This window comes from Chaetura pelagica, unplaced genomic scaffold (assembly GCF_000747805.2).
Source record: "Chaetura pelagica isolate M959 unplaced genomic scaffold, ChaPel_1.0 scaffold698, whole genome shotgun sequence".
Lineage (NCBI taxonomy): Eukaryota > Metazoa > Chordata > Aves > Apodiformes > Apodidae > Chaetura > Chaetura pelagica.
This window is the reverse complement of record NW_009954236.1, coordinates 777245-790349: the sequence shown is the minus strand read 5'-3', so window position 1 is coordinate 790349 and position 13105 is coordinate 777245. Positions and strand designations below refer to the sequence as shown.

The 13105-nt window shown below is 48.9% G+C and overlaps 1 protein-coding gene across 3 annotated transcripts in view; it reads right to left on the bottom strand.

Moving 5' to 3' along the window:
* WDTC1 (WD and tetratricopeptide repeats 1) overlaps nt 1–13105 on the bottom strand; it is a 24560-nt gene that overhangs the window by 3560 nt on the left and 7895 nt on the right. Inside the window, exons 6-12 of one of the 3 annotated variants that reach the window (XM_010003682.1) lie at nt 11582–11764; nt 10668–10762; nt 9492–9607; nt 8106–8181; nt 5940–5971; nt 4768–4847; nt 3161–3334 (exon numbers count right to left, since the gene is read on the bottom strand). In XM_010003682.1, the coding sequence (XP_010001984.1) occupies nt 3161–3334; nt 4768–4847; nt 5940–5971; nt 8106–8181; nt 9492–9607; nt 10668–10762; nt 11582–11764 (756 nt within the window). Of the gene's footprint in view, nt 1–3160; nt 3335–4767; nt 4848–5874; nt 5972–8105; nt 8182–9491; nt 9608–10667; nt 10763–11581; nt 11765–13105 lie in introns of all 3 variants that reach the window. The other 2 variants (XM_010003683.1, XM_010003684.1) reach the window with 2 other exon arrangements.

Genomic DNA, 13105 nt, shown 5'->3' with positions numbered 1-13105 from the left:
CTGCTGAACAAAACATCTAAAGCAGAAGGTTTTTCATCACCTTGAGAAGGAAAAACCCTTGAAGTTTTAAATATAAGTATCACAGCAAAGCGGTACCACAATGGGTGCTTAGAGCCTGTTTACAGTTACTGGAGACTAGACTTGTTTTCCCTGAGCTCCATGGCTGTGGGAGTAATCATAGAATCATGCATGGTTTGGGTTGGAAGGGACCTTAAAGATCATCCAGTCCCACCCCCTGCATGGGCAGGGACACCTCCCACCAGCCCAGGCTGCTCCAAGCCCCATCCAACCTGCCCTTCAACACTGCCAGGGATGGGGCAGCCACAGCTTACCTGGGCAGCCCATTCCCGCACCTTACTGCCCTCATGGTGAAGAATTTCTTCCTGATGTCTAACCTGAATCTCCCCTCTTTCAGTTTAACACCATTTTGGAAGCAGGTGAGACTTGAGGAGCCTTGTGTGCTGGACTTCAGCTCAGCATGACAGAGGCTGAGATTCAGCCAGGGCTGACACGCCTGGTGCACCAGCATCTGAACTGGTCAGAGGCACCACAACCTGTCACAGAATCACAGAATGGTTTGGGCTGGAGGAGATTTCAAGATCATCTAGTTCCAATCCCCCTGTCTTAAGAGTGCCAAGTCTCCATGGGATGGCTAAGAACAATAATAATGATAATGTTTCACATCTGTAACCTACATGTAAAGTCTGAAACAGTCCCCAGAGAAAGGGACTGAAGTGCCCTGTGCCTTCTACAGGGTGACCATTTTAGATCTCATGGAGCCTTGGACAGGGAGGAGGTCCTCCTATGTCTCTACTCATTAAAGGGACATCCAAATCTTGGAGTTCCATGCTAAGCAGTGCTTATTCCATGCCACAAGCATGTTCTGCCAACCATTCCTCCTGTTCCTCCCTCCCATGTAGGTGGGAATTGCCAACAGTTTGTGAGCAGAGTGCAGAAGGTGGAGGGCCTTGTCCAGGAGATCTGCAGCAGAACAGAAGCAACCTGGTTCTGGAGGACTGTCTCTGCAGCACTTTGTGTTAATCCAGGAGGCTGGACACACAGCATCAGGCCACTTTTCCTCAAAGAAAGAGAGATGCAAGTTACCTGTTATGATGAGATGGGGTGTCTTGCATTTTCAGAGCTGATCTGGCTACTTTGCCACCCTCACAAATCCTTCAACCTTCAACTACCAGTGTCAGAGAACCCACCAGACTGGTGGGAACATGTATATGTTGGGATGTAAAGCAGGCATTGACTTCTTCCATTGTTCCAGGTTTCTGCAAAAATGCTCTAACTAGAAACCAGCTGAGTTTTGTCAACAGAGGCTGCTAGAAACAATCTGAGAGCAATGCAGTTGGCTCTCGTGAGCACATTTTAAAAGGAGAGCCTGAGAAGTGCTGCAGAATATGAGCAGCATCTTCAGGGAGGTGAGCAAGAGGAGGTTAGGAAATTACACACCTTCCTTTTTTCCAGATCTCTCTGTTATTCAGTGAATGAGGCCAAAGCAAGACCTTCAGAGTGGCCTAGAGATGTTCCTGCTCCAAACATGAGGGACACTTTAGAGACAGTGTGGGTCACTGTCCAACTGCTTCACCCTCCTCAGAGACATCCCAGGCACCTCCTGCCACACACCAGTAGCTGCTCCTAGCAGAAAAGTGCCCCAGTCTCTTCTGCACCTGAGAAGAAATGAGCTCAGCACCATTTATACTCTGACCATTGCAGGCCACAGAAACCCACTGGGTGTGGATTTGCACATCTTCCTGCTACCAAAAACCTGAAGCAAAGCTCTGCCACACAGAAAAGGTTCAGATCTGCCAACATCCTTTGGGAGAAATGATTCCTATAAGGGAAATGTGCTGGTGAGACCAGCACTCAGCTTCCATCCCCCATTCCTTAATCCCAACCTATTGTTTCTTCTCCCTCTGAACACTGAGGTCCTTTTGAGGCAGCTCCCAAATCTCTGCTCTTGCAAAACAGCCAGTAGGCCAGTTACCAACAGTCCCAATAACAGTTGGCTGCTCTTGATCTTGGCAAGAAGATGGGAGAATTCATCCTGAGGATTTCAGCAGGGAGAGGAGAAGGATATTCTCATAAAGCAAAATGTAGATGAAGGACCACAGCTATTTCAAATATGTTAATGGCAAGTCATGCTCCTCAGGCTTACTCTGCTCAAGGGGACAGACACTAAAATAGCTCAGCTGTATCTTGCAGATGCAGTTCTGGTTATTGGTCAGAGAAGACATTACCTACTGCAGAGCCTCATGGCATTTTTTTGCAAAAAATCAAGACAGAACCTCCTCCAGACTCTAAGGCACCAGTTGCCACCTTCCCAGATCTCTCAGAGAGGCTTGTTTCCAGTCAAGGGGAATGTAGGTTAGCAACACAGGAACCACCAGGTCACATTTGACTATCTGCAGTACTAGTTAATTGGGTAAAGCAGCAACTAAAGCAACTCCAGGTAGTCCTACAACAACTTTATATCATGAGACATGAAATTATAAAGCCCAGTAACCATTAGCTCACCTCATGAGAGCAGATTTAGAGACATACTCTAATGCAGGTCAGAAATAGCCAAAGGAACACAAACACACCTTGTCACTCAGAAATGGAGTTTGGGTTTCTTTTTAAAAAGGAAAGAACAAGAGGCAACAGCCTCCAGTTGTGCAAGGGAAGTTTAGATTGTATCTTGGGAACTATTTCTTCATGGCAAGGGTTGTCAGGCCTTGGAACAGCCCAGGACAGGGGTGGAGTCCCCATCTCCGGAGGAGTTTCAAAGCCGTGTAGATGTGGTGCTGAGAGACGTGGGGCAGTGGTGGCCTGGGCAGGGCTGGGGGGATGGTTGGACTTGGTGATCTTAAAGGTCTTTTCCAACCAAAGCTATTCCATGATTCTGTGGTTACTCAGCATGCCAGTGGGCAAACTGATGAGCTGTATCAGCTCTGCTATGTGGGACCTGTGGCCAGAACTTCTCCAGCACACAAAATCCCTTTGTTCTGTGCCAGAGGTGACACTTCTAGTTTCACCCAACAACCCTAAAGCTGCCCCACACACAGGGAAGCCAAGTGCTTCCCAGTGGGCAACAAGGTGTCCGTGACAGTCAGAAACCAGGCACCAACACTCCCTGTGGCACTGAACTCCCTGGCATTCCCTGCTTCCTTACCACTTGCGCTTCATGTAGGCGGCAGCCCTGTTCCCGTAGAGCATGGCATTGTTGGGGGCCTTCTGCACTGCCTTGCTGTACAGCTGGATGGCTTGGGTCCACAGCTGGCAAGCAAAGGCCTCGTTGGCTTGCTGCTTGATTCTCTCCAGATAGGGAGGTAACTCCACCTGGGGACTAAAGGGGAAAAAGAGAAGCACAGGTAGGTCACATAGGCTAAGGCTCTGTTAACTCCAATTTGTAGAATCCCAGAATCCCAGACTCATTTGGGTTGGAAGGAGCTTAAAAGATCATCCTGATCCAACCCCCTGCATGGGCAGGGACACCTCCCAGCAGCCCAGGCTGCTCCAAGCCCCATCCAACCTGCCCTTCAACACTGCCAGGGATGGGGCAGCCACAGCTTCCCTGGGCAACCTGGGCCAGGCTCTCACCCTCACACCAAAGAATTTCCTCCTCATGTCCAACCTCAATCTCACTCTGCCAGTTTTCATCCATCCCTCCTTTCTCTCTCCCTCCCTGCCCTTCTCCCAAGTCCCTCCCCAGCTTTCCTGGAGCCCCTTCAGGCACTGGAAGGTGCTCTAAGGTCTCCCTGGAGCCTTCTCTTCTCCAGGCTGAACACCCCAACTCTCCCAGCCTGTCTCCACAGCAGAGCTGCTCCAGCTCTCAGATCACCTCCATGGCCTCCTCTGGACTCTCTCCAGGAGCTCCACGTACTTCTTATGTTGGGGGCTACAGACCTTGAATGCTTTTGTCTAGCTTAGCAAGCCCCAGAAAGCATTAGCTAATACCAAAAGTTGCAGAAAAAGGCAGAACCGTCCCTGAACCACCTGACATTTTCTTTCTGACCATCATTTGATCATTTCCATCTTTTCCCTTCTACACAGACAAACAGTCACCATTGAACAGTAGGTATTTCAAACATCTAATCCCTCAAACTTCACCAACACATCTTTGCTCTGACAGCAGAAACAACATTTCCAACCCTTTTTTAGCAATGTGCAACAGAATGCAAATTCAGAAGGAAACCAAGCATCTGAGTTCCCAAGGTCCCCTGCTCAGCGACCCAAAATTCCAGCCACATCTCTGCTGCTGTGATGGAGGGGCCACCTAGAGGAAACAAGCTGAAAACACTCAACAAAGTGACTTTGGTGGAACCTAGACTACCCATATATGGTATTAAGCAACTGTGGCTTGACTTTTAAAAATGTCTCATCAGCTGGAGGAAAAACAAGTCAGCAAGATGTGCTTCATGTCGGCTCCTGCTTGGCCCCAACTGCATTTGGCTCTTAAAGGAAGCAAGGAGCAGGAACAAGAGGAGTCTCCAGCCATTCCCAGCTCATGCAGAGGCTGCAGGATCAATGACACCAGTGTCATTGTCATCAAACCACTCTGGCTGCTCTGGCAGCAGGAGGGTGACCAAAAAAATGGCAAAGAGAAGCAAGACTCTTTAGACCTGACATCCTCTCCCTTCCAGCAGGACATGGTTCCTGTAGGCCAGGGAGTAACAACCACCCAGGACAAGTAAGATTTAGCAGCACCCAACCCTAGCAAGAGGAAGAGAAGGAGAACAAAGCTGTGGGGCTTTACTGGAGGCAGAGCTGGCCCCTTACCTCATGTGTGCTCTCCCCTCAGCCAGGCGGAAGCCGTTGCTGTGCAGGTGGATGCCATTGGACACCCCGTTGGTGGAGGTCTTGCCATTCTGCACTTCTGGTTTGGAAAATAAAAATAACACACAGCCATGCTAAGGATCAATGTTGATTTTACAAACTAAGAATCTGAAGCTTCAGGGGGTTCATTGACAGCAGAGCCCAGCCAACAGAACAGCCCCATTCAGAGGAGAAATAAAACTTCCGTGATTCCATCCCCACCTCCCAGAGCCACCTGGACTGGATTTGCCTTCTTACATTTACTCCAGAATCTCCTTCCCATCACAGCTCTAGAACAGAAAACCAGTTCCACACAGAATGAAGGAGCTGGAAACTGAACTGCCTTCAGACTGAGTCTAGGCCATAACTGGAGTACCTGAGTGATCACCTGACCTTTAAAACTGCAGAATCATGGGATGGTTTGGGTGGGAAGGGACCTTAAAGATCATCCAGTCCCACCCCCTGCATGGGCAGGGACACCTCCCACCAGCCCAGGCTGCTCCAAGCCCCATCCAACCTGCCCTTCAACACTGCCAGGGATGGGGCAGCCACAGCTTCCCTGGGCAACCTGGGCCAGGCTCTCACCACCCTCACAACCAAGAATTTCCTCCTCATGTCTAATCTAACTTTGTATTTTAGCCTTGCTCAGATAAAGAATCAGAGAGTGGAGTTGTTGAACATTTAACAGAACAAGGAGGATGAGGGGAACCACTGGAGGAATCCACTAAAGGAACTCCAGATGCTTTCTTCCTTTTGTTCTTTTCTTACCCTACCTCTCAAGGAGCTGTTAGAAGTGAGCCTCTGAAGGTAATCTGCCATTTCTATAGAAAATATTCAGCTTAATTTCTTACAAACTGCACTGGCAGCAGGAGGGTGACCAAAAAAATGGCAAAGAGAAGCAAGACTCTTTAGACCTGACATCCTCTCCCTTCCAGCAGGACATGGTTCCTGTAGGCCAGGGAGTAACAACCACCCAGGACAAGTAAGATTTAGCAGCACCCAACCCTAGCAAGAGGAAGAGAAGGAGAACAAAGCTGTGGGGCTTTACTGGAGGCAGAGCTGGCCCCTTACCTCATGTGTGCTCTCCCCTCAGCCAGGCGGAAGCCGTTGCTGTGCAGGTGGATGCCATTGGACACCCCGTTGGTGGAGGTCTTGCCATTCTGCACTTCTGGTTTGGAAAATAAAAATAACACACAGCCATGCTAAGGATCAATGTTGATTTTACAAACTAAGAATCTGAAGCTTCAGGGGGTTCATTGACAGCAGAGCCCAGCCAACAGAACAGCCCCATTCAGAGGAGAAATAAAACTTCCATGATTCCATCCCCACCTCCCAGAGCCACCTGGACTGGATTTGCCTTCTTACATTTACTCCAGAATCTCCTTCCCATCACAGCTCTAGAACAGAAAACCAGTTCCACACAGAATGAAGGAGCTGGAAACTGAACTGCCTTCAGACTGAGTCTAGGCCATAACTGGAGTACCTGAGTGATCACCTGACCTTTAAAACTGCAGAATCATGGGATGGTTTGGGTGGGAAGGGACCTTAAAGATCATCCAGTCCCACCCCCTGCATGGGCAGGGACACCTCCCACCAGCCCAGGCTGCTCCAAGCCCCATCCAACCTGCCCTTCAACACTGCCAGGGATGGGGCAGCCACAGCTTCCCTGGGCAACCTGGGCCAGGCTCTCACCACCCTCACAACCAAGAATTTCCTCCTCATGTCTAATCTAACTTTGTATTTTAGCCTTGCTCAGATAAAGAATCAGAGAGTGGAGTTGTTGAACATTTAACAGAACAAGGAGGATGAGGGGAACCACTGGAGGAATCCACTAAAGGAACTCCAGATGCTTTCTTCCTTTTGTTCTTTTCTTACCCTACCTCTCAAGGAGCTGTTAGAAGTGAGCCTCTGAAGGTAATCTGCCATTTCTATAGAAAATATTCAGCTTAATTTCTTACAAACTGCATTTATGTTGCAGCTGGGAGGGGCTCCTGAGGTCATTTCACAGGCTGGGAATCTGAGGACACTATCCAACCAGTCTGCAGAACTTCTCAGAGGTTTCAGTGTGCAGAGACATGCATGCACATGAAGTTCAGCCTTTGTACCTCTGCTGAACTTTCTGTGCCCAAGAGGGTGGAGTGTTTGCAGCAATCACACTCCTGGGAGCCTGTTCAAACACTGTCCTGCCACTGAGAGCCTGACCTCAGCAGTCACCCCGGTCTGGATCACCCACATACCTTCTAGACAGAGGAGAAAGGCAGGGCATGGATTTGCTACCAGGATGTGAGTCTTAGATTAAGGCCTAAGGCGAGCTGAGTACACAGATCAAACTCTGCCAGAGTGCTCTGAGAACAGGGAAGGGGCTGAGCAGGGAACACTCCCTGATAAGAGTCAGCCTCTGCCTGGGGAACAGTGTTCTAGCCATCCTGCAGTATCTGTGCACCAACAGGCCCTGGAAGGAACAGGGCCAGGAATAAAAAGGCTTTTGGATTTACTTACTTGTCAAATAAATGAGTTTTTGATTCAACTATCTCAGCACCAGGAGGGATATTAGTGCCAGGCCAGATTCTTAGACTAGGGAAGAGATTGTTCTGTCTCCTTCCGAATGGGTGTTCAAGGGGGTAACAGACATAGTTGACATTTTACTAATAAGTTTAAAGAAACAGAAGCAATAGAGCATTTCCACACCTGTCCACAAAGCTGAAGGGCTTGGAGTGATGGGATATGGGGGGATGGATTAAAAGTGGAAGAGGGGAGATTGAGGTTGGACATGAGGAGGAAATTCTGGGCTGTGAGGGTGGTGAGAGTCTGGCCCAGTTTGCCCAGGGAAGCTGTGGCTGCCCCATCCCTGGCAGTGTTGAAGGGCAGGTTGGATGGGGCTTGGAGCAACCTGGGCTGGTGGGAGGTGGCCCTGCCCATGCAGGGGGTTGGAACCAGATGATCTTTAAGATCCCTTCCTACTCAAACCATTCCATGATCCTACGATCCTAAGTTTTCCCCCTTAGTTGGGGGCAGGATACCAGCACCTCAACCACACCACACAGTCCATTTTATCTTTTGTGCCCAGCTCTAAGCACTCTCCTTAGCTCCTACACACACACCCAAACCTCACAGCTCCCTTCTCCCCTCCACTCACACATTTTGTCACCCTGAGAAGGGCTTTTAGAACTCGGGCTATGAATTGCGCTGCAGGAACAGCCAATGCCCTGCTTCATTTTCCCAGTTCCTGCCCACACTGAGAGTTGTGCAGCATGTGGTTTCACTCTGGCTTCCACCCACTTTGCTGACAGCCTCATACTCACCCCCTGAGCTGTGGCACTTCTTGGGGAGGAGAAAAGTGTATGGTCGCTGTTTGTATGTCAGATCAAACAAATAGACCTAAGGAATGAAGAAAGAGAATGAGGTAAAACAAGTCAGGGCAACATCCAAGTCAGAGAACTAAAACAGGGCTAGATGGGTATTTGGTTTCACATTTATATTTTGCTATTTATATATATTTATATTTTGCTATAATTCAGGGTGGTGGGGCATCTCATATAAACTATAGTAGCAACTAGAAAGGTCAGACCAGATGATCCTTGAGGTCCCTTCCAACCTGGCATTCTGTGATTCCATGATCTATGATTCTATTGCCAATTTTCAGACTGGGAATCTTGTTTATTAGATGGGTACACAGAGGATAACACCAGCTCCAGTGGTGTGTTCTGTTCCAGCAGGGGGTTCAGAAGGAATGATGTTGAGAAACAGGAGCCTTTGTCTCACTCAGGAGGTAGAAAGTCCTCTCCTCACCTCCAGAACCTAAAAAGTGACCTGACCACAAACCAACCTGCTCAAAAATCTTCAACTCCACTTAGATATTTTAACTATTCACACACTGATCATGAAGAACTCAAGCATGTGTGGCCAGAAAAGAAGGGTTACACTAAATCAAGGCAAAAAAAAAAAAAAATTCTCTCTAAAACGAAATTAGGATTTCCTGGGAAACTTGTAAAGCAGCCTGTGAAGCCCTAATTTAGAAGTGCATTGGTACAGGAACTGACAGCCCAGCTCAGCCCTACCACTCATCTACCTCAGCACCTTCTCTTCAAGAGAATAAGTGCATGTGTGAGGGAGAGACCTGTAGAGGACAACCACAGAGAAACCTGCTCATGAGCAAAGGTCCTGCTTAATCCATGCTGATTAATGCTGTCAGGAGGATTTTCTCATTTCCCTGATAGGCTTTACAAAAGATCCATGAATATCATCCAGCACTTAAAATTAAAGCAATCAATATTCCAGGTGAAGGCCTTGGCTTCTGCAAGGCCCTTATTCACTCCATTCTATTACAGAAGCAGTAAGATGTTTCAGGAATAAGTTATTAAATCTTTCCTAGGTCAGCAAAGGTCAGTTCCAGAACTCTTGTGTTTTTTTCTTTCCTCTTCCAGAGGAGCAAAAAGCAGAATGTGGTTCAAGTTTGATCAGTGGGAACATAACAAAGAAATCCTTAATACCAAGAATTGAGCCTGGATGAATCAAAAAGCAGTTTAATATCAATCATATTACACAGAGAAGTTGCTATGCATGTTTTCAAGGCTGCCCATGGTGTGTGGTGACCCAAATTGCTATGCATGTTTTCAAGGCTGCCCATGGTGGTGACCCAAACATAACTGAATGTGAAGCTTTCTGCCAAGCTTTAGCTGCCTTCTTACCTGTTCCCCTCCCATGTTGACTAAGAGCTCAGTGCCATCAGGGCTGAAGGTGACGTATGTGGCCACCAGCACCCTCAGCCTGTTGTTGTAGTCTGGAAGCTTCACTGGAAGGTGCCCTGTGGAGAGAAGAGGTCCACACAGATCAGTCTAACTAGTACCTGTTGTCCTTGTCCCACCCCAGCTGCTCCCTTTCACAAGAGGTTGTTAGGAGAGCCATGTCATGAAGTTCTTGCACCTCAGGGATTCTCCAGTTTCTGCTGCTCTTTATTGAATCCTGCCACCAGCCACCACAACCTGCAGATGTGCAGAGCTGCCTTGCCACAAGTTCTAGGTATCAATTCTGCATGGGCATCTCCACATGAAGGGAAGACTGGATGATAACTTGCCAACAAGAAAGTCTGCTGAGCTCAGCAAATCTCAGTTGTAGGGATTCCCTATGGATTTGGCTTCTGTGATTTGTGGCCATCTGCAAACAAATTCCTCCATCTTCAACTCTCTAATCAGGTTCCCTTAATAAAGCCCTCAGCACAACCAAACCAAAGCTCCTCAATATTCAGCTCACACCCAGGTTCTTCTGCTTCAGACAGCAGATGTGTTGCATGACCAATTCAGGGGACCTAAGAAATCCTCTAGTGGGTCTCATCAGAAGCACGACTGTCAGAACTAGTCTGCTGAACATGCTGGTCTAAGATACTTAAAAAAAACCCCAACAGGCATTTGGGGCAAAAAAAACCACAGAGTAAATCATGAGCACTGGAAAAGAATGTAGTTTAGATGGCCCAGATACTGCATCACTGACTCCTCATCTGCAGGATGAAGACAAGGCACTTCTGTGCCAAAAAGGTTTGGAACAGCAGCCTTGCTGGGAGCACTTCCAGGAGAAAACCTCTAGTTCCCAGGTTATCCAGTCCTTGACTTTCCAATCAAAGTGACAAAAAGACATATCTGCTAGACAAGAAGCAGCAAGGCCAGTTCAGCAACAACCACCACTGCCAAATCATGGGAAGGGGGCAGGTAACATCAGCAAGAATTCACAGAAGTGAAATAAACTGCAATTCCATGGAACACCCCAGGATCACAGAACTACTCCAAGCAGTGGTTTCTTGGTGGTGAGTAGAGCTCTGCTTCTTCAGGCATTAAGTTCAAGTCCCATCAGTCAGCCCCCCAGCCCAATACCTGCCACGTAGTACTGTGCTGCACCATCTGGGAGGGGTTTCTGGCGGTCACAGAACGTGTGCACTCCAGCTGAAGGACTCTGCTTCATGCTTTTCCTAGCCAGGAAGAAGATCAAGCTCAGAATCACAGCACCCAACTGCTGGGAGCCTGATTTACACTTCTTGTTCACACATGAGGGCAAAGCCTGGTGTCTAGACAGCCTTGCAGGCACGAGCCTGCCTCACACCACCCCAGTGCACTCACACAGATGGAAAAGGGAAACTTGCAAGCCAGCTCCAATTTGCATGAAATAAATTCTAGCCAAAAGAAATTTGGGCGTGAAATTGGGCCTGTGACTGGATGTGTCCTTTCTGCAGTGTCCAGTGGCAGGACTAGGGACAATGGGAACAAACTGGAGCACAGGAGTTTAAGTTAAACATAAGGACAGCACTTGAACAGGTTGCCCAGGGAGGTTGTAGAGTCTCCTCTGGAGACATTCCAAACCCATCTGGATTTGTTCCTGTGGGATCTGCTCTAGGGGACCTTGCTCTGGCAGGTGGGTGGGACTGAATGATCTCCAGAGGTCCCTTCCAACCCCACCACTGTGATTCTGTGTAACTGAAACGGGTTTCCCAGGGAAGCTGTGGCTGCCCCATCCCTGGCAGTGTTGAAGGGCAGGTTGGATGGGGCTTGGAGCAGCCTGGGCTGGTGAGAGGTGTCCCTGCCCATGCAGGAGGTTGGATCTACTTGATCTTTAAGGTCTCTTGAACCCAAACCATCCCATGATTCTATGACTGTGGGTGATAGCAAAGACTTGGGTAAAACCCCTCAAGGAGCCAGGCGAGCACCCATCACCATGACTCCCCCTTCCCACCAGAGCCTCTCAGCAGCTCTCGTGCTGCTCCCGTCTCCCCAGACAAGCCAGCAGCCAGTACCGGTGGTTGTGGATCATGCGGATGTCATAGAGCCTCACGAAGGGCCCACTTGCCCCCACTGCCAGGTAGTTGTTGTCCTGGGGATTGACTGTCAGGCACTTGGCCTCCACCAGCTGCCCGCAGTACTCGGTCAGGTCGATCAGCACCTCGGAGCGTTTGCTGTTCTCCCGCAGGTCGTACTGCCTGCAGAGGGAAGAGGGACTCAGGCCACTCCTGTCACTAGACATCAGGGGCAGATCTACAGAGGGGTTGGTTCTCCATGGTGGCCAAACTGAAGGTAAAGCAGCTCATTTGTGCTGCTCGGTAGTGACCTATGCTTAATTATCTGGCTTGGGCTGGAACAGCTTTCCTATGAAGACAGGCTGGGAGATCTGGGGTGTTCAGCCTGTGGAAGAGAAGGCTCCAGGGAGACCTTAGAGCAGCTTCCAGTGCTTGAACGGGCTCCAGAAAAGCTGGGGAGGGGCCTGGGACAAGGGCAGGGAGGGAGAGGACAAGGGGGATGGATTAAAAGTGGGAGGAAGAGATTGAGGTTGGACATGAGGAGGAAATTGTTGGGTGTGAGGGTGGTGAGAGCCTGGCCCAGGCTGCCCAGGGAAGCTGTGGCTGCCCCATCCCTGGCAGTGTTGAAGGGCAGGTTGGATGGGGCTTGGAGCAACCTGGGCTGGTGGGAGGTGTCCCTGCCCATGCAGAGGGGTGGATCTACATGATCTTTACAGTTTCTTCTAACTCAAACCATTCTATTTTATTATAACAACATTAACAGTCATTTGTGCCCCTGGCAGCATCTCAGCTCAATACACACCAGACCTAAACATCAGGATAACCATCAAAACCAGCTCTACAATGTGCAGAAATTTATTTAAGTCCCAAATTAAACTCCAAGCCATGATCTCACAACCGGTAGCTCATATGAAAAGTGGAACAGACTCCTCTAGTAGAGTCCCAATGACTCTGGAGGGAAACATTGCTCAGCGTTTTATCTCCTTCCCATTTGCCATGGCTGCTCTTTTCCTGGTCTCCCTTTTCAGTGGAGTAAACCAGAGGAGCTGTAGAGAATATCTATCAGAGGAGTCTACATTTTAAGATGAATCCTTCCATTTTCAGGAAAAGGAGAGATTAACTTAAGCTCTTTAGTAGAGAGGCAGCCTGTCTTCAGATCTGTGCATGGGATTGGATCCTAATCCAATTAATTTTGGGGCAGAACAACTGGAGTTCTGTACCTGATTAGCCCATCTTCTGCTGCACTCCAGAAGGTGTTGGGCCACATGGGAGCCGTGGCAATCCTCTTAACTCTGTTGGTGTGATCTCCAAACATGTGGATGGTCTCCTTGACAGTCAAGTCATGGACATGCACCTTGGAATCTGCAGCTCCCGTGATGAGGATCCGATCCCCCGAGTGCGGCAAGAACTGTGGGACACAGATTTGGCACTCAAAGTGGGGAAGTGCTGGGGCTGCTCACACACAGCAGCACTGAGCTGTTCCCAAAACAAGCTGCAGGAACATGGGATGGTCCATGTTTCTAC